This window comes from Hemicordylus capensis, chromosome 3 (genome assembly GCF_027244095.1).
Source record: "Hemicordylus capensis ecotype Gifberg chromosome 3, rHemCap1.1.pri, whole genome shotgun sequence".
Lineage (NCBI taxonomy): Eukaryota > Metazoa > Chordata > Lepidosauria > Squamata > Cordylidae > Hemicordylus > Hemicordylus capensis.
In genome coordinates, this window is record NC_069659.1 from 191,288,090 (window position 1) to 191,308,288 (window position 20,199).

The following is a 20,199-nucleotide window of genomic DNA, read 5'->3' on the forward strand; positions in this document are numbered from 1 at the left end:
ACGTGGGGCCCAGGCTCATGGGAGGGCCTCCTCTGTTGCAGCCCCCTTGTTATGGAACAATCTTCCTCCTGAGATTCGTAATGCCCTCTGTCTTCCTGAAAACCTATTTATTTTGCCAGGCTTTTAGTTTTTGTGGGGTGTGTGTGTCTTTTCCCCCTCCCCCCTCCTTCTCTTGTCTTTGTTGTTGTTTTAATTTATGATTAAGGAAGTCAGGCGGTCAATAAATTTGCTAAATAAATACATAAATACTGCCTATTAACAACTTCAGCTGAGCTGGTAAGTATTTCTGGCTGGTGGAGGATTCATTTGCCACACTCTCCAGCCAGGCTATCAGCTGTGCTAGAAGGCAGCAACGGCTTAATGGACCCTATGCTGATTAACTTTTCATGTCAGCAACAGGACCACCATTGTCCATTGATGTTGATGGCCCAATACATGGAGTGTGTGGGGAAACCCTAAATACTGAAATAACTCTTGTTCCTGGGGTTATATTAACAGATTGATTTTTCTGCCTTGAATGAAAAGGATTATTATTATTTTTATTACATTTATATCCTGCTCTTCCTCCAAGGAGCCCAGAGCGGTGTACTACATACTTCAGTTTCTCCTCACAACATCCCTGTGAAGTAGGTTAGGCTGAGAGACAAGTGACTGGCCCAGAGTCACACAGCTAGTATCATGGCTGAATGCGGATTTGAACTTGGGTCTCTCCAGTCCTAGTCCAGCACTCTAACCACTGCACCACGCTGGCTCTCACTCATTGATCTGATGATTTAAAATACTGAACCATACTTTAAATTTAAACTATACTTTGAACCATACAATTGCCCCAAGCCCTTTGTACAGCCTGGGGCAATTGCCCCCTTGTCCCCACCCCCCACAAAAGGGCCCTTACACTGATCACTTTTAGCAGCTTGCTACAAATGCATGTATAAATGCACTACTAGCTGCATGAATTTAATATGATTCTTTTAATATAAGGCTGCTTTTACTTTTGCCAGTTCTGTTGATTATCCAATATATATACCACCCTTCCAAAAATGGCTCAGGGCAGTTTACACAGAGAACTAACAAACAAATAAGATGGATCCCTGTCCCCGAAGGGCTCACAATCTAAAAAGAAACACAAGACAGACACCAGCAACAGTCACTGGAGGTACTGTGCTGGGGGTGGATAGGGCCAGTTACTCTCCCCCTGCTAAATAAAGAGAATCACCACGTTAAAAGGTGCCTCTTTGCCAAGTTAGCACTTCTGTAGAAATATTCTGGAGATTAGGTTTGGTAAATTAAGAGGTTTTTTTGTGTGGCTGTGGCAAGGAAAAGTAGCTAAACCTATAAATGTAGGATAGGATCCAGTTCAATTGGCATAGACTTCAGTGGGATGTGGATTACCCCTTTAGAGCACTACCATTCAGAACAAAGCAGGGGGGAAGGACCTATTGTTCTTTAACCCTCCCCTCTAGTGGAGAGCTCTGTGCCGTTGCTATGGCAGATTCTCTTTCAGGGAAGGATAAAGAGAAGCAGTGCACATGCTCAGAGGTGCGGCTTTACATGTTCCCTTAGCAGTTTGCAGCAGCCATTCAAGGAGACCATCAGAAAGGCAAGGAAGACATCAGGTACTCCTATTTTAATATCTGTTGGGATTCTGTTTGTTTTATAAACTTGAAAAGACAGTGTTTTATGCTGAGTTGTCCTTTGCCACTGAATTTTGCGGCACAAATGTTTATTTGCTGTGAAAAATGAACTGCAAGGTAACTGGTCTGAAACAGGTGATTTCTTCGCCATATTTCCTTGCTTGAGGCTCTTGTAATAAACTGGACTGTGGTTGGGGGGGAAAGTGTTTCTTTGGGGGGAATGTAGAAGACACTTGCTTCATTAGAGCAATGGGAATGGTTTTCTTTCATGCTAAACCACAAAGACTTCCATAGAGCTGAAGTCACTTGTAGATCAACACTAGCCTATATCATAGGTGACACTGCCTTTGTAAGCACTTACTGCAAATAATATTACAATTTACTCTTTGTCAGGAATATGTCAGCAAATTTTTGCCACTTAAACACAGTGTTCCCATTTTAAAACTAACATTTTGACATTGAAACTATATGAAATAAGTGAATATGATGTCTGTATTTGGGGGGATTGTGGAATGGGTGTTCTTACGCAGTGCTTTTGCAAATGTCTGTACTGCTGACATGCAGCTGTGTGCAGACCAGGTACTGTAGTGTAGCAGCTTTGGCTCAGGTGCTAGATACTGAAGAACAGCCTATACAGTTATTTAACAGCATGGTTCTTAACAGGCTTAAAAGGGAGAGATTCCAGCATTGCCCTCCATGCATATTAAATTGGCATTCTTGTGTAACATCTTCAGTTCATCATGCATAGTAATTGACACCTGCTTCCCAGCACTGCTTCATTGTGTTTGAGAGATCCTAAATGTGCATGTTGTATCTTCCTATTTTATATTATTGCAACTGTGAATACCTATACCTGAAGAACATTTTTATGGTTTTTGAACATTTGTAACCATTTAAAACAGCTAGCTGGTGCAATACATTTTTTTTCCATTTCAGATTTCCTTATGAATATAACATTTTCAGCACTATAGGTTTACAGATAATTGAAATCTAATATGTTATGACATTCAAAGTAGGTGCAAGTTACTACAGTTATATTTAACTAGCTATGTTATCTTACTGTCACAACCCCATCCTGAATTGTTAGAAGCAGATATTAGGCATGCAAGTTTTCATGGATGTCGTTGGCACTCTGCTGGCTAAAAAAAAGTTACCATGGTCCACAACAGAGATTTTGCCTTCAGTTTGCCGTATTTCTTTGCCAGAAAACATTTTTTGTACTGTGCTGTAACATACTCCCAGTTATGAGATACTAATTCCACTTTAAAAATTTAAGTTTCAATGTATTATACAACTCCTCAAGGCAATAATTCACTGTCTCTAATTGTTTATTAGAGGTTCTGAACAGAAAGATGGTAAAATAATTGTCCCTAGACTTATCTCAGTTATTACTCTGCATGCAGTTTCATGGATGTCGGTGGAGATAAAAACTAAAATAGTTGTGTCCAATAGTTTAAAATTCTGATCTGCTGCTGCTACCACTATATCAATTGTATATTGAAATGAGATTTTGCTTAGGAACATAGGAAACTGCCATATCCTGAGTCAGACCATTGGTCTATCTAGCTTAGTATTGTCTTCACAGACTGGCAGTGGCTTCTCCAAGGTTGCAGGCAGGAATCTCTCTTAGCCCTATCTTGGAGAAGCCAGGGAGGGAACTTGAAACCTTCTGCTCTTCCCAGAGCGGCTTCATCCCCTGAGGGGAATATCTTACAGTGCTCACACATCAAGTCTCCCATTCATATGCAACCAGGGCAGACCCTGCTTAGCTATGGGGACAAGTCATGCTTGCTACCACAAGACCAGCTCTCCTCTCCTCTTGCTTATTTGGGTTGTCAAACGTTTGCTTTTCTTTTCATGTTGCCCACACTTTGTCTCTGAATTCCCGTTTTCCCCAGTGAAGGAGGAAGACTCATCTAGCGAAATGCTGAAGGCTTGCCTAAGCAGAGTGGACATTTTAGTGCCTTTAATTCTCATAGTTGGGCTTATTTCTGCAAAACCAACTACTGCTGAAGAAGAATCGGGAACAACAATTCCTGCTGAAAGTATGTACTAGGTGTTATCAAGTCTCTCAAGCTAATACTTTGTGGACCATTTCACACTATATACAGAGGTGAACCTGGATTTACTACTGAATGTTCATACAGCAGGGAGCAGCAGCCAATATGGTACCCTTGTAATGTGTGCCTCTTACATGTGTTGTTTGACCCTCAGGAACATATTTTCATGATGCATAGTGGGCTTCAGAGAAAAAGGGAGACTGGTAAACATTGCTCCTGCTATCATACAACACCATGGTAATCTGGAACTCACCACTATTGCAGCCACACTGTGCTAGTTTGGATGCCAGACAGTAATTCTTCTAACACATGTCCTTACATCAGAAAAGAAAGTATTTAAAGCATTTGGAGTTTTGCTCTCTGCTGATTTAACTTGCCTCTTCCCGCTTCTGGTAGGTCATAAGCAACTGGACTCTAGAAGTCAGGCAATTGGGGCAGACAGCCAAAAGCTTTCTTCCTGAACACAGAATAACCTTCTGTCATAGTAGGACCACTCTGGGAGCTTTGGGTGTGTCTAGCGAGATTGCCTTAATGACTTACTCTGTTGATTGGAGGGCTGTGTGAGTGTGGAGGAAAGGAGCATCACGTGGGAGCACAATTTAGCTGTGCAGGAGCATAGGAAGCTTGCCGGCTGCCGGGGGACAAGGTCCTGCTGATGGCTCCCACCCCACTGGAAATTGTTTGTGCACATGAGCACCTTAACCACACACCCTGCATCAACATCAGATGCAGGGGACGGGGCCATTATCAGGAGTGGAGCCGCTCAGCCCCACTCCCAATTCTCCCTGGTCAGTGCTTCATTCCAGTACTGCTTGGGGGCTCCTTTCTCTGCCTCATGAGGCATCTGAAATTGACACAGGGTGCCGTGGCCACTACCAGGGAAAGCAACTGCTCCCAATCCGACCCAGTCACTGCTCCTCACTGGGAGCGAGGCGGGGAAAGAAGCCCCCGGCCAGCCAGCACTGAAAGGAGATGCCAGCTGGGCAGGAGAAGGGTGTGCCTTGTGCTCCCAGGCCAGCTGGCGAGCCCCTTGTTCACCAGCTGGGCGTGAGGGAGGCAAGGGGCCCCTTGGTGGCCCACAGACACCGATAGCCTAGGGCCACTTGTTCCCCCCCCCCTTGCTCCATTGTCCCTGTGTCTCTGTAGCTGTACCTCGGTACTGCCAGAAATGTCCAGTCATGGCATTATCCAGTGATGCCAACACAGCTACTGTTGATATAGTAGAAATCATCCTTGAAAAGGGGAGGGGGCAGTTTCCCCTCTAACAGGGGTTCCCAGAGGTTGTTGACTACAACTCCCATAATCCCCCAAGCAAAAGCTGTTGCAGCCGGGGATGCTGGGAGTTGTAGTCAACAACCTCTGGGAATCCCTGTTAGAGGGAACATGGGGAGGGAGGTCCTTTATATTAGAAATGAACTCTGCCAATACTCAAAGTTTCTTACCTCCAGCAAATCTCTTAAAGTCTGGACATCAGATACATAGATAAGGGGAATAAGCTTGCATAAACAACTTCAAGCATGATTTACTACAATTTATATATTGTTCCTCATAGTAGTGGCCTTGCTTGCAGTAGTCCAATCCAGGCTAGTAGCTAAGGGTTTTATTGAAACATCTGGGTGCCAGTGACACTCCATTTATTCCAGTAAAACCAATTGATTTAATTTTAGCATCAAATAGTTAATTTAATTCTGGCAGCAAAGCCTCATAATTTAATTTAATTTATTTATTTATTTATTTATTTGATTTATATACCGCCCTTCCGAAATGGCTCAGGGCGGTGGGTGCCGAAAGATTGATTATTGCCAGTTACAGCCTGAAGTCTCCAGGTCTGGTCAAGTATGTCTCTGGAGACTGAAAGTTTGCATTTGTTTACTCATAATATGCCCACATTATTATAATATGCCTTGAATCTGAGGCAGGCAGTCTTCTTCTGGATGAGCAAAAAGAAATGCAAGGCAAAAGGATGGACAAAAGGGAAGAAGCAAGTGTACTTCAAAGGAGTCTTCCCTGAAAGCTTCATCTGTATGGAGCTGAAGCTTCGAAACAGACAAAGAGTCAGGGAAGGAGTGTTAGCTTGCCAGCCCTCAACAATAAGTTTTAGACTTTTAGTGGGGGCTATTCTGCAATTTTGTGTGCACGAAACATTAAAATTATTGTTCTCTTTTCAAAGGGAAGGCTATTTTTTAAAAGGGGAAATGTGTTTGGACTTCTTTAGTGTCACTAAGTGTCACTTTCTTTGTGGGGGGGGGAGATTTAGGCTGTGATTTATCGTATGGAAGGAGACAGAGAACATGTTTTGATCTAGGAAGATTTCTTCCTAGATTTTTTTTAAATTGGGGACCAGACTAACTGGTGTGCTGTGATTTCAGATATTTTGTGTAGCTTACTCCTATAAGATCCCTGTTATGTTAATGTTATATTGGATATTTCTGACATGCCACTTTTATCATCACATCATTGACAACTCCTCATGACTTTTTAGGAAAGGGGTTCCAATATTACATGGGAAGCCATCTTATACCAAGTCAGACCACTGGTCCATCTACCTCACTATTGTCTATAGCTGCGCTGCATAACTTTGGCCCTCCAGCTGTTGTTAGACAAGTCCCATCATAGCCAGCCACAGTGGCCAATAGTCAGGGATGATGTGAGTTCTAATTCAACAACAGCGGGTGGGCTGGATTTGTGTAGTCGTGATCTACAATGACTGGCAGCAGCTTTCTTAGGTTTCAGGCAGAAACCTTTCTCAGCCCTACCTGGAGATGCCAGAGATCAAACCTGGAACCTTCTGCATTCGAAGCAGATGTTCTATCACTGTACTATGGCCTCATCTAGATTTCAGCATAGATTTTTCTTAATCTTTACACCTTGGTGAATTCTCTGTGAAGAGTAGCAGTGGAGTCTATGGCAAGTATCTTTGGCAGGAAGAGGAGAAATAGGAATGTTTGATCAGAGTCTGAGGTTCTAGAGGAGACTGAGATGCTCAACCTACTTTTCACTATCTTACTTTTTACATGAGCTAACAATACGACTGTAATGTTTCCACAAAATTTCTTTTGGAATTTCACTTTTTCTTTTTTTTTTTTGCTGGAGCTGCATTTTGTGCTTTTTTTTGCATATTAAAAACCCTGCAGCCATATTTACATCTGGAACAGCCTGAGAAATTCTGTACCTGTCCAGAATTGGCATTTTCCTAACAAGATAAGGGCTTATTGAACTCTTATGCTCAGTGTTCCAGTAATTTGGTCTTAAATGCTCAATCCCGAACTTCATCAGATCTCCTGATGATCTCGTAAAAGATTAAGATCATTACTTCCCCAGCCAGAAACAACCTTCTGCCATTAATTCATCTGCTTGCTGCTCCAGGCCTTTTCCATCACTGTAGCACATATTTCCCTTTTTTCTTTTTTTTAATGAACTGACAAGCCCATCCTTGCAACGAAACTACATGCTAATCCTTGCTAGTTCTAAAATAAATCCCCTTTTCTGTCATCTGGAAAATCCCTAGGTGTTATCACTGGTTCATTGACAACTGAGGCACAGCCAAGTGGATCCAAGATCAGGGGCTAGTGTTGCCAGGCAGCTATAGTAGCCATTGACGTAAGGTGTCACTCAGAAAGGGGTTATCCGAGGACCAAATTGTTCACTGGTCTGGTTGTCACCCAAGATATAAGCCCCGAGGAAATAGCATGGAGCACACTGGGGCAGATACAAGGTGTGGAAGCAAGCAGTGTAGGCAAGGCCTTGTCTGGTCCCCAGCAAGAAGGCGAGGCCCAACCTGGAAGCAGTTGTAGGCAGACCAGAAAGAGCCAAGGGAATATATGGTGGAGTCATATACACCCTCCTCTCCTCCCCCTCCCCCAGCATCTACTCTGAAGCCTCAAATGATCGATTTCACAAAGGGGGGCGGGCAGCATGTGGACCAGGTTTGAGTCCTGGCTGATCCCACTACTGAGCTTGAGATTAGGGGACAAAGTATGTGCAGATTCAAATTCTAACATTATTTATTTATTTATATTATTTATTACATTTTATATCCCGCTCTTCCTCCAAGGAGCCCAGAGCGGTGTACTACATACTTCAGTTTCTCCTCACAACAACCCTGTGAAGTAGGTTAGGCTGAGAGAGAAGTGACTTGCCCAGAGTCACCCAGCAAGTCTCATGGCTGAATGGGGATTTGAACTCAGGTCTCCCCGGTCCTAGCTCAGTACTCTAACCACTACACCACACTGGCTCTTTGTACCTTTTAAATAAAGACATCATGTGGTTACTCAGATCAGCACTTTGTGATAATATTTCTGTTTATTCATTTTTAAAAAGTGCAGAGAAATGCTTTTCCCAAGAATCAACAGAAAGTTAGAAACCATCTCGAATGGGCAAAATATTCCACGAGGCAGCAGGTTGTTCTGGAGCAGAAGCCTATGCAGCTACTGAGACAAAGTGGGAAGACTCTATGGCCCCAAACCCAGGTTGCTCAAGGACACCAGGGCCCCCTAGCAGGAGACCTCAGGGAATCTGAATCAATACCTCCACCATGACCCAAGGACACGGCCTTACTGCTGTCTTCCAGCTCAGGAAGTGCCTGAGGACCTACTGTACTAGTCCTAGTAGAAGCCCCCTAGCACTGCCAGAGCCAGCATTTGAGAAATTGGGCAAGAAACAAGAGCCTTATCTAGAAAAGGGGCAGGGCCAGTTAACTCTACCTGGGCAGCAGCCATAAAAACCAGCAATCCTGTTCCAGGAAGCTGTTGGAGTGACATCTGTTTTATGTTGTCATATGTAGCTCTTATGGTCCTGCTGGAAGGTAAATGAGGTTCTGACTTATTGCCAGACAGCTAGGCTATGAACAGTGGTCTCTAAGGGATGTGGATCCAAAGCCTGGACTAGGAGAGTCAGGAGTTCACCAGAGGTCATACCAGGTAGGACAGGAGCCAGTAGGATCAAGATAGAAGCCAGGAGTCAGCAATGCATTGAGGGTCAAACCAGTCACCAACATCCAGAGGGTCAGACAGCAGCCGGGAACACACTGGAGGTGAAGCCAAGTAGCAGTCATAGCCAGAGGATCAAGCAGGTAACCAGGAGTCAAAACAAGCCAATGGTTCCACCAAAACAAGAGAACTACCTTGCTATTGTGGCAAGGCCTGCCTCGACCATGAAGCCTCTTATACTTCCTGCTGCTGGGAAAGACCAATGGATGATCTCTGGGTGCATGGATAGTGGGTGGGCTGTCCAAGCCTTCAGTGGCCTAGGTATCTGCTGAAATGTAGCAGCCTGCCACAAGCAGCAGTGATATGCAGAGCCTCACTGCAGGCAGAGCATGACACTCATTTGCCCTTGAAGATGTCTGAGGTCTGCTGTTCTGGGATTCCTGCCTTGGTGGAGACCTTGGCTCAGCCTAGAATAGGATACTTTGGCAATGTAATAGAATGTAGGTCCTCCTGCAGACTGTGGAAAGACTTAGCCTCCCTTCATCTGTCAGAAAACTATTCCAAGCCTAGCAGTTCAGTCGAAGAGGGGTGTGTGTGTGGTTTTTCTTGCAATTTGATCCTACTTTCATTCCATGTACCTGTTCTGATTTAATATAATTTTTGGTTAAAGGGCAATTAACTGACGTGATCTGTTAAATGTTTGGGGCTTCCCACTCTCCTCAGAGATGGTGCCTCTTTTCTGATGGTTTTCATGCACCTGGGTTTGGATAATCAGCCAATATAGAGGTTCATCTGAGAATAAGGATAAGGATCATAAAGGCCTTGGGGCTGTTTGCCTATGCCTAGGAGCAGCTGAGGTCAGTCATGATGCTTAGCAGAGGGTAAATAGAAGCCAGTTTGGAGAGCTTGCCTGAATTCAGAGTGCTGAAAAAGCATATGGCACTTGGGCTGCCTGTTCAGCTTAAGCTTTTATATCTTTTGACTATGTTTATTTAACCAGATTATGTTTAAAATTGGGTCTTTGCACATGTGCACACAAATTACTACGCCCAGTGCAATATCTCACAAGCATTCTTTTGACAGGCTTGCACATAAACAGCCGATCACAAAAATGGTCTGAGCAGTCCTGTGCTGTAAATTACTACTAGCAGCAGGAGCAAGGCTGCTAGTAGTTACAGAGGGAGGCTGTATAAGAGGAGTTGGGAGTTATAAGTATATTCATAATACCTGAAGACCAGGTGCTCTGTGCAAAAAATAGCATGAAAGCACTTTCCAAAGCTATCTGTTTGCATCTCTCATTACAAATACTTTCAGAAAGAAAGCTTCTCTTAGAATTGTGCAACATGACTAGTTTTTTAATGGTTTTTTGGTAGAGTTACAAAACTTCTGTGCCTGCTTTGGTTAATGAATACAAGTGTCTTGGCGACTCAAAACAATCTTATTAACACTTCATAGTAGTTTACCAGTGTTTCTCCTAAATCCACCCCAGGTCGCCCATGTGTTGACTGCCATGCATTTGAATTCATGCAGAGGGCTTTGCAAGACTTAAAGAAGACGGCATACAATTTAGATACACGGGTAAGACTTCTCTCCTAACATGGGCATAATGTTAGAAGGATGGATTAGCACTGGATGAAACAGGTTCTCCCCAAGAGAACAAAGGAAATATAAGAAGAGCCTTACTAGATTAGACCCAAGTACAGCATCCTGTTTCCCACAGTGGCCCACCAGATGCCTCTGGGAAGCCCACAAGTAGGAGATGAAGGCATGCCCTCTGCTGTTCTTGCTCCCCTGCAACTAGTATTCAAGGGCATACTTACTGCCTCTGAACGTAGAGCTATAAAACCATGGATAACCATCCAAGCTAATGGCCATTGCCACAACCTGTGGCAACAGATTCCATAGATTAATTATGCACTGTGTGAAGAAATATTTCCTTTTATCTGTCCTAAATTTCCTGCTAATCAGTTTCTTTGGATGATCCCTAGTTCTAGTGTTCTGGGAGAGAGAAGAAAACCTCTCTCCATACTTTCTTTTCACACCATGCATTATTTTATATAAACTAGGGATGTGCACGAAAGGTTGTTCGGCACGGCGGGGGTAGGGCTTTAAGGGCGGGGGAGAGTGTACTCACCCCCCCCCGCCGCATTTCCCCCGCCGGCGCTCTCGGAATTAGAAGCCCCTCGGGACGGCAGCGTTCCTCCCTGCCGTCCCGTTGCCCCCGTCGGCCGGAAGTGGCCGGAAGTCCCGTTTGCGCGTGCGCCCGTCATGCGTGCGCGCGTACGGCCGGGCGCGCGCACGACGGGTGCACGCGCGAACGGGACTTCCGGCCACTTCCGGCCGACGGGGGCAACGGGACGGCAGGGAGGAACGCTGCCGTCCCGAGGGGCTTCTAATTCCGAGAGCGCCGGCGGGGGAAATGCGGCGGGGGGGGTGAGTACACTCTCCCCCGCCCTTAAAGCCCTACCCCCGCCGGCGCCGAAACGCCGAATCGCCCCCACCACCCGAAACGTTTCGGCGGCCTTTTCAATGGCCGCCGAAATGTTTCGGGCTCAAGCCTAATATAAACCCTTATATTTTATTAGCCACTTAGTCACCTTTTTTCTCAATTAAGAAGCCCTAAATGTAACCTTTCTTTCTAAGGATGGTGCTTTAGCCCCCTGATTATTGGTTGCCCCTCTTCTAGTTCTATAGTACAGGAGGACCTCGTTAATCTTGGGTCTGTCACTCACAGTTTCGCATATCTGCAGTTGGGCGATACATAGTGTTCCCTCAGGGATTCCCAGATGTTGTTGACTTCAATAGCCTTTGCTTGAAAATTATGGGAGTTGTAGTCAACAACATCTGGGAATCCCTCTTAGAGCGAACACTGGTGATGGATACCCAATCTCGGTATACATGGTGGGAAAGGTGGGGGGAAGGGTTACACCTGGGTATCCGCGGGTCAAGGATGGCTGGAAATTACCTCAGAGGTCATTTCCAGCCTCCATTTTGAGTTCAGCAGAAATTGGGAGCCATGATTAAAAAAAAAACAAAAACAAAAACGCCCCCCAAAAGCCCAACATTTGGCCGATTTTTTTACTCTTGGGGGGGCAAGACTGGAACGGCTGGGGACCCACAGAGCATGGTAGGCCATTTCCCCCCATGTTTATAGGGCCATTTTACCCCTTTTGGGGACATTTTTCTGACCTCCAGCAACTTTACCCCCAGATTTCCATAGGCAAAATGGTCCAGTATTCACAGTTTCTGTATCTGCAGAAGTAGTGGAGAACGGAACCCCCATGAATACCAAGGTTCTCCTGTATCCTTCTTGAGATGCAGTGACCAGAACTGTTCACAGTGTTCCAAATGTGGTTGCACCATAGAATTGTATAATGGCATTATAATACTGGCAGTTATATTTTCAATCCCCTTCATTGAATTTGCCTTTTTCACAACTGCCGCACACTAAACCAGCATTTTCACTGTGGTCCCCAAGATTCTTTTTCTAGTTAATCATCTACAGCTCAGAACCCATCTGTGCATATGTAATGTTCAGATTTTTCTCCTCAGTGTGCATCACTTTACACTTATTTACACTGAAACACATTTGCCATATTGTTGCCCACTCACCCAGTTTGGAGAGATCCTTATGGAGCTCCTCACTATCCATTTTAGTTTCTGAGTTGTTTGGTATGATCTGCAAATTTGGCTACCTTGCTGCTTACCTCAATTTCTAGATCATTTATAAACAAATCCCTCAGAGGACTGCATTTTACTTCTTTCCATTGTGAAAATAGTCAGTTTATTCCTACCTCCTTTCCTGTCCTTTTTTTCAATCCATAAATGAACCTGTTCCCTTATCTCATGACTACTGAGTTTACTCAGGAGCTTTTGAGAAGGGATTTGTCAAAAACATTTTTAAAGTCCCATGACACAGTGTCAACTGGACCACCTCTTTCCACATGCCTGTTGACACCCTAGAACTCAAAAAGGTCAGTGAGGCAAGACTTAACTTTGCAGAAGACATGCTGATTCTCTTTCAGAAAGGCTTGTTCTTCTATAAGTAATAATTATATCTAAATATATTTCCCATCAGTTTACCGAGAACAGACTCTAAGCTAACTTAATTCAAAGTGCTTAGAAGAGTGAATAATGGAAATTACTAGGAAAAGTTAAACCATATTCAGTTCTCCAGCTGAAATTGGCAGGTGTCAAAGCTGACAGTGCTAACCATGTGTTTTGTGGCTATGTATGCATGTAGTGGTGTGCATGTATAGTAGTATGCATGTAGTAGCAGGGGTAGCATGCTGCTCACATAAAACAGGTTTCAATTTTATCTAGCATTACAGGAAACAATGTTGTGTTTTAATAGATGGGGCTTAATTCATAACTTGTAATCTGTGTCAAAAATCAGTAGATTGTGAACAAATTAGTTGATGCTTAATGCACATTTTTCTCTCTCTCCCCACCCCCACTCCCTTTCTTCATATAGACAGAAACATTGCTTTTTAAAGTGGAGAAGAGAACTCTGTGTGACTGTTTAATTACAAATGCGTTGAATTGAACACTGGAGATGCACTTAGGAGTTGCTGGTTACTCAACAGTTTTTAAAATAATTACAAGCATGTAAGCCCCAGGATATTCATGAAACTAGGTAGGGAATTTTGCTATGAGATTACTGTATGTCTGCCTTTTCACTGATTGATCAATGCTTTGTTTCACCCTTGTGGATGTTATCATGAGTGCCAATGTATTTTCAAAGAGAAGGCAAAAGTGAGAAGGGTGCAGTTATGATTTATTGCAAAAATATTACAATCTTTTTTGGAGCAAACTTTTAAACTTTGCATTTTCCCTACCAAAAAGAAATGTAGGTTCAAAATGTATCAGGATTCTTGGGATTCCCCTTCCCCTTTTTTACCTCCAATTTGTAAGAAATAATTGTGTTATGTAACACATTACAAGTACAAAAAAATACAGTAAAATGAAATAGAACAGATAAAAATATGTAAACAAATCAATGGCTTTCTGGTTCAATACATTCTACCCCATTTTTGCTGGTGCCCTAAGGATGGTATCTCAATATAAATTAACTATCCTATGACAAATGTGTCAGATATGAAATTTCATGTGTCATACTCGAAAGGGACAGAATAGGGCATTGAAATGAAACCTGTTTGTTGGAGGTATGATTTAGAAATAGGAACACATACACACATGCTTTGGTCTTGTCATATTGTTTCATTTTGGTCTGAAATCCATAAGATTGTTAATATGATTTTGCAGCGAACTTTGTTAAGAATGGTCATGTGCTTTGGGGGTATATGCCTATCATATGGAATCAGAATTATAGATCCTTTGAGCATGGGCTAAAAGGATTATTATACAAATCTGGAAGGACAGATCCACTCCTGACCTCCAACTTTGGATAACTGATATGTTTTCCCTGTTAGCATTTGAATTGGTTTCCCTTTGATGGAATGTCAGAGAAGATGAGTCTTTAGCGATCTGGTCTAATTTTAAAGAACTGTTTGGAAAGTTTCCTGCCCATCCACCCCAACTCACTAGTATTAATATTAGCATTACTTATATACTGTGTAAATGATTAAGGCTTCCCCCCACCTTCAACTATGTAATTATTCACGCTGATCTTTTTGTTAAGTTGAAATATAGAGGAAAAAAGAATAGGGCACTGATGGGCATCAGGAAGTTGAAATGTGGGGTTGGGATGGTCTTGTTAGAATGGTTTTTGTTGGTTTTTCTTGTTCAGCATAATAGATTTTGTTGTTTTCACTTTTTTTGTTACAATTTTGTTCTTTTTTCTTTTTTTCTCTCTTTAGGATGCCCTCTGTTTTTGTGTTTTGGCATTTTCTCTTCCTTTTTTCTCATAGCCTATGTCTTGTGTAACTCTTCTTGCTTTCCATGAAGCTACTACTACTACTACTAATAATAATAATAAACCTTATTTATTATTAACTCCCAACTGTCATCCATTGTTAGTTTTTCCTTGGTCACTCGCTCACCTCCTTCTTCCAATTCTACATGCTCTGCAGATGTCAGCACTATGTTAATAGATAGCAGAGCACAAGAAGAAACCCAAGATGTATGACCCATTTAATATATTTTATTATATTAAACCCAAGATATGCATTATGACCTCCGATGATTAGGAGCATCACCCATCTCTCTGCCTGGTAATCTGCTCCTGGCTCTGCCTCACACCCTCCCAGAAATCTTGGGTTTTTTTAAAATTGAAGCCCTAACTTTGATGGGGTGGGAGAGCCTTTAAGGTGGGTATTTTAAAAAAGGGACATGAGGTCGAGGGCGTGGTCTGTTTATAGCACTGGAGTGCACACACAGAAGCTAGAAAAATTAAATCCCCCCCCAAAAAAATAAAGAAGCAGGATTTATTGGGGAGGGAGCTTTTTTTGGAGGAGCGCAAGCAACAATATGGCGAAGGGAAGGGAAAGAGGATCACTGTGGCCTCCACTGGTGGATTAGCACAAGGGCAGAGGCATCTGCCTATGCTGGCAAAATTTGTGGAGCAGCTCCTCAAATTTGCCCTGCCTCTGTCTCTGGGGGAAGCGGCAGGGGGCGAGAGGAAAGTCCCCCTCCTTTACTTCATTTTTTAATTTAAAAGCCATGGCGGGAGGGGGAGTGACCAGGTGAGGGGAAAGTTCCCCTTTTTGTCCCCTAAAAGCCCGCTGCCTGCCGGTGGTGGGATGGTGTGCGGTGGCAACAGCTGGCTTCAGGGAGGGGGGTTTAGGAGGGGAGAGTTGCCCCCCTTTTATACCTTTAAAAGCCCACCATTGACTGCAGGGAGCTCAGCTCCTTCCTCCTCCCTGTCTCCCCCCCCCCCCCGCCGCCACCCCAGTGAATGCATTGGGTTGCAGCCTATAGCAGAGCGGGAGGTGGCGCCTCAGCCTGAGTGCATTCACTCAGGAAGAGGAAGGAGCTGATTACCTTCTGGCATCTTCTTTCAGTCTCTTCTGCTGGAGTCTGGCCAGCTCCTGCTCCCCAAGGCACTTGGGACCAGATACAACAGCTGTGGGGAGACCAAGTGGGCACCAGTCAGGCACGCACCCACCCACCCAAACAATTTTTAAAAAGGAAAAGCTGGAAAAACAGAGAAACAGAGAGAGCCTGGGCAGTCTGAGCACCCAACAAAAGTCACTGCTCACCAGCCTCCCCCCACCACCACCACCCCAATCTGTCCAATCCAGGCACACAGCAGCAAAGAAGTGCAGCTAGGAGCTGCAAAAGAAAAAACAGTCAGCATAGCAGCACACAGTTGTTAAAGCCACTGGGGGTTGGCTAGCTACAAGCAAGAAGAAGAAGAAATCAAGAGAAGGGGGGGAAACTTCAAAGCAGCAGCCAGTTAAAGCCACTGGGGCTGATGGTACAATTTTTAAAAATTAAGAGAGGGAGAGAAAAGCAGCTGTTGTAATGCAAATTAAAAGGAGGGGGGAGAAAGAGAGAGGGAGAGATAAGCCACAGGCACTCTCTTCTCGTTCTCCACTGGGCCAGGCAGGGCAACACAACACCATTCTGTTCTCCTCTGCTACTGTGCTGCTGCAGTCTCTGTCCTTTTTAAGAGGTGCTGTCAGGGCTCTCCGGCTCCCAGGCAATTAAATACATTTGAAACTCCCTCCTTTGGTGTGTCCGCATCCCTCCCTGCCCCCAGCCAATGGGGGCACAGTTGCACATGACAACACTTGATTTGGATCATAACAAGCCAACTAAGAAGCAAGGAGATCACAAACCAATCAAAATCCAGTACCAGAAAACCAGTTAGAAAGGGAAAAACAGCCCTCCAAAATGGTGCTCGAAACACTTGAAGCAGGGTCATTTCGAGCTCAAAACAGGCCCTTTATTTTCAGGGTGTTTCATTTCGTGCTCAAAACACTTGAAACAACCATTTCAAGCTCTAATAACTTCAAGCTCAAATTGTTTTGCACATCCCTACTCCCACTGCCTGCCCCCCCTCTTTTTGCTCTCACTTCCCAAAAAACATTCCTTAACATCCAATACAAAAAGAAGAAGCAGTATTTAACATTTGGCTCTTTAAACATTTAGAATCAATCATGCAGAGGGGAAAACTTCAAGACACACGTTTAGAGACAAAGGGAAGTAGCACATTCCTGAACTTGAGAAAGTGCGGGGAAGCATTAAAACATGCTAGACATGAATATTGCCCTCAGAGAAGTCATATTGCTTGGTACCTATGATTTCACTCATTTCAGGATGCTTCCCTGCTTAGAGAGCTAGCATAGCATAGTAGTTGGACTAGGACTGGGAAGAGCCAAGTTCGAATCCCCATTCAACCATGAAACTCACTGGGTGACTCTGGGCCAGTCATGTATCTCTCAGCATAACCTACCTCACAGGGTTGTTGTGAGGATAAAAATAATGATGTGCTCTGAGCTCCTTGGAGAAAGACCAGGATATAAATGTAAAAATAAATAACTAAATATAAAATAAATAAAATATATTTTAAAAACATCAGTGTAGCAGCTCTTCTGGCTGACTAATAACTCCCTTCCCCATTTCCCGCGCAAAGCAACTGTTCCCTTTGCTAGTGAAGCAGATGAGCAGAGATGCTGATTTTCAGCTGGTAAGGACACAAATGGCCACTGAGGTATTGTCCAAATCACTGTGGAAAAAGAATTCTTATTGGCTTGGATTCCCAGGCTTTTTTCTACTTTTCTATTTTATTCCTCCATTTGGTCAGGAATCTCAGGTCTTTTCCCCTTTGCATTTTATGACTCTCACCAAATGATTTATGTTTGTTACTTAGATTTATACCCCTTGGAAATTTTCCCACTTGTATGTGAGGAGTATGGTCTGACTTGTTATCAGTCCATTTTATTTAGACAGGAGAGAAAAGGTGCTATATGTATCTATCTTATTGTTGTGAGCTGCCCTGAGCAGTAGTGCACTGGAGGGGCAGGGTATAAACATTTTAAATAAATAATAAATAGATATGGTATTTTCAACTCCCTCTTTTATGTACAGAGCTGTGATATTATACCCTTCCTGGACCAGGGCCAAAGCATCCTTTTTACACAAACTGTATTCTTTCTCTTCCCTCAGAATGCAAGATGCTATATAGAACCACTTTTGAAGAAGAAGAAAAAACCCACAGTTTTATTTTTTATAGAAAGCACCAATATGGTATTTATTCACCCTAAGTCTGCACATGTACAATTTTATTTAGCAACCCTCCTTACATATTTGGCAATAAACCAAGGAAGATTTGTAGATGCATTTTTAAAAGAAGTTTTCTGCAAAAGAGGCCTCCTTCACAATGTTGTATAGTACAGCCTGGAACGTTTCAGACTTGGCTACATATTTCAGGAACTTTACAGCATAGGGCATGTGACCTAACTGCAATGACAGACATTGAAGAGAACACCCTAAGGCAGGCCTGCTCAACTAAGGTCCCCCAGATATTTTTGGACTACAGTTCCCATACTCCCCAGCCACAATGGCCAATAGCCAGGAATTATGGGAGTTGTAGGCCAACATCTGCAGGAGGACCAAAGTTGAGCAGCCTTGCCCTAAGGCCTTGCAGGGGTATCACTGCAATATTCCATGATTGTTCAGTTGATGGTTTGAGCTCACATAGGTGCCAGCGTAGGAAATACCGCCTGATCCCTGAAGGGGTGTGTGTCTCAAAACCCTTTCCTATTGGTTGAAGGTGCTGGGGCGAGTTCATAGAGGTGTCACAAAGAACCACAAGCAATATTTTAAAAATTCTAATATTTATTTATTTCACTTTTGCAATTTGTGGCATGATTTCCCCCCCTTAACATTTTTTAAATCCCACTCCTCAAAGAATTGGATTTAAAGAAGTGAAGTAAGCACATAAGCAGTAAGAGGATCTTAGGCTGTTTGAAGTTGATGGCTCACAATCACACAGTGGACAATCTTCACTAGTAGCACTCATTAGTATGTATTCTGTCTGAATAAACAGAACCACAACCACACTCAATGTCAGAAAAACTCTACATCCAACATATTGCAACAGCTTTCCTCACTGTAAAATGACACTGTCCGCTTCCTCACCCCTTTCTTCCTAACCAGCTTTCACTTCAGATGAGATTCTGTTTCAGAATTTGAACTGTTGCTGTGCTCCACGACAGTTCTTCTTTGGCTTCATGTTCAGCAGCCAGAACATTGACCAGGCATTCATGGAATACCTGCTGGATTCATGGAATGCCTGCTGGATGGCTGTGCTTTAAAATGGTAGAGTGCATGCAGTCCCCAAGGAAATTCCTCATATACCCTGGACTTAGGGCTTGGTATCATGCCACTTGCTCCTGGCAGCCGGCTGGCCCACCACCTACTCTGGCCTGCTGCCACACTTCCTCCTGGTGGCTGGCCAGCCTGCCACCTCCTCCGGCCCGCCACTACGCTTCCTCCCGGCAGCCAGCTGGCGCGCCTCTTCCTCCGGCCCGCCACTGCACTTCCTCCTGGTGGCTGGCTGGCCCAGCCACTGGCAACCCGCCTGGCATCGCTTTTTCCTTCCCTGTCGCTATCCGGGCAGCTGCTCGCGAACTCTCACGAGAGCTGCCATGCACGGGATTAGCGATGGGTATGTTTAGGAGAATAGATAGACAGACAGATAGATAGACTAAAAGAGAATGGTTCCTTGTCCACAAAGGTAGTACAGAAGGCAGTTGCAAACTCCAATAACTTGGATGTCATCAAGAATATCAAATTTCCTGATCAAACCAAAAGTCCAGGTGCTGGCTAGAGCCTCAGTGTCTTGGAGGTGCCCCCACTTAGAAGAGTTTTTACCCTGGCAAGGTGCAATGCCCTGCCTTCAGCCCTCTTAGAGGGCCGATATAGAGGGATTCCCTATGGGGAGAGGCTCTGCCCATGTGGTGAGGGTCAAGTGGAAACAGTCACCCATGTGCTATTGGAATGTTTGTTCTATAGAGACCTGCGTCGGGATCTCATTTACCTTTTGATAGCTAAATGTCCAGGTCTTGATTCTCCTCAGATGATTGACAGGCTGTTGGAAGGAAGTAATTCCTGCGCCACCAGACAGGTAGCTAAATTTTGTAGTGCAGCCCTCCGTTTGCGGAAGAGCTTAATAATGGGAAAATAGGTGATGGATTTAAGGCCAGAGCAACTTGTAGCTATAATATGGCTAGCTGCAGGTGGGCACACAGATCCTGGTATCACCTGTATATCATCAGTAAATCTAACGACAATATTTTCCCAAGCTCCTGAATTGTTTAACCCCTCTCCGATTTAGGAGTCGAGAAGGCAACTGGTTGAGTTTTGATTTGTGTGTAATAGTCTCATAAGTATGAAATACTGCTGCCTCCTTTATTTTTAATTATTTTAGTAGTATTTTCGGTACCTTGATCTACACTGAGGACTTTTAAAAATTTATTTGGTGTTATTGTTTGTAATAGAAGTTTGATTGTCTTCTCTTTTACATTTGTTTTAACCTCATGCTGGTTGCTGACCGAAATAAAGAGATTATAATTACTCCTTCATCCTCTTCTTCTGTGATCTCCTCTCAGCCTGGAAGCGGAAGTTGAGATAAACAATCCCTAGTTGTATTCCAAAGACCTGGCAGAT

The 20,199-nt window shown here is 43.8% G+C and overlaps 1 protein-coding gene across 4 annotated transcripts; it reads left to right on the plus strand.

The window, feature by feature from the left end:
- Positions 1-1,460: 1,460 nt before the first annotated feature.
- On the plus strand, positions 1,461-20,112 carry C3H4orf48 (chromosome 3 C4orf48 homolog). 4 transcript variants are annotated; one of them, XR_008319042.1, is made up of 5 exons: positions 1,461-1,616; positions 3,538-3,679; positions 10,112-10,200; positions 13,097-13,258; positions 17,695-20,112. XR_008319042.1 is itself a non-coding variant. In XM_053306981.1 (4 exons), exons 1-4 carry the CDS (start codon positions 1,530-1,532, stop codon positions 13,166-13,168), a joined length of 390 nt encoding a protein of 129 aa, XP_053162956.1. In that variant the 5' UTR covers positions 1,467-1,529; the 3' UTR covers positions 13,169-14,584. The 4 variants fall into 4 exon arrangements, 2 of the variants coding, with proteins under 2 accessions (XP_053162956.1, XP_053162957.1); XR_008319041.1 differs by lacking the exon at positions 17,695-20,112 and adding an exon at positions 14,442-14,584 and having other exon boundaries at positions 1,462-1,616; XM_053306981.1 differs by lacking the exon at positions 17,695-20,112 and having other exon boundaries at positions 1,467-1,616; positions 13,097-14,584.
- Positions 20,113-20,199: the final 87 nt, after the last annotated feature.

Bases quoted from the DNA above. Each gene is read 5' to 3' on its own strand.
- C3H4orf48 (XM_053306981.1), top strand. From the start codon at position 1,530: ATGCTCAGAGGTGCGGCTTTACATGTTCCCTTAGCAGTTTGCAGCAGC. The intron at 3,680-10,111 runs GTATGTACTAGG...AATCCACCCCAG, and splicing joins AACAACAATTCCTGCTGAAA to GTCGCCCATGTGTTGACTGC. The intron at 10,201-13,096 runs GTAAGACTTCTC...TTCTTCATATAG, and splicing joins CATACAATTTAGATACACGG to ACAGAAACATTGCTTTTTAA.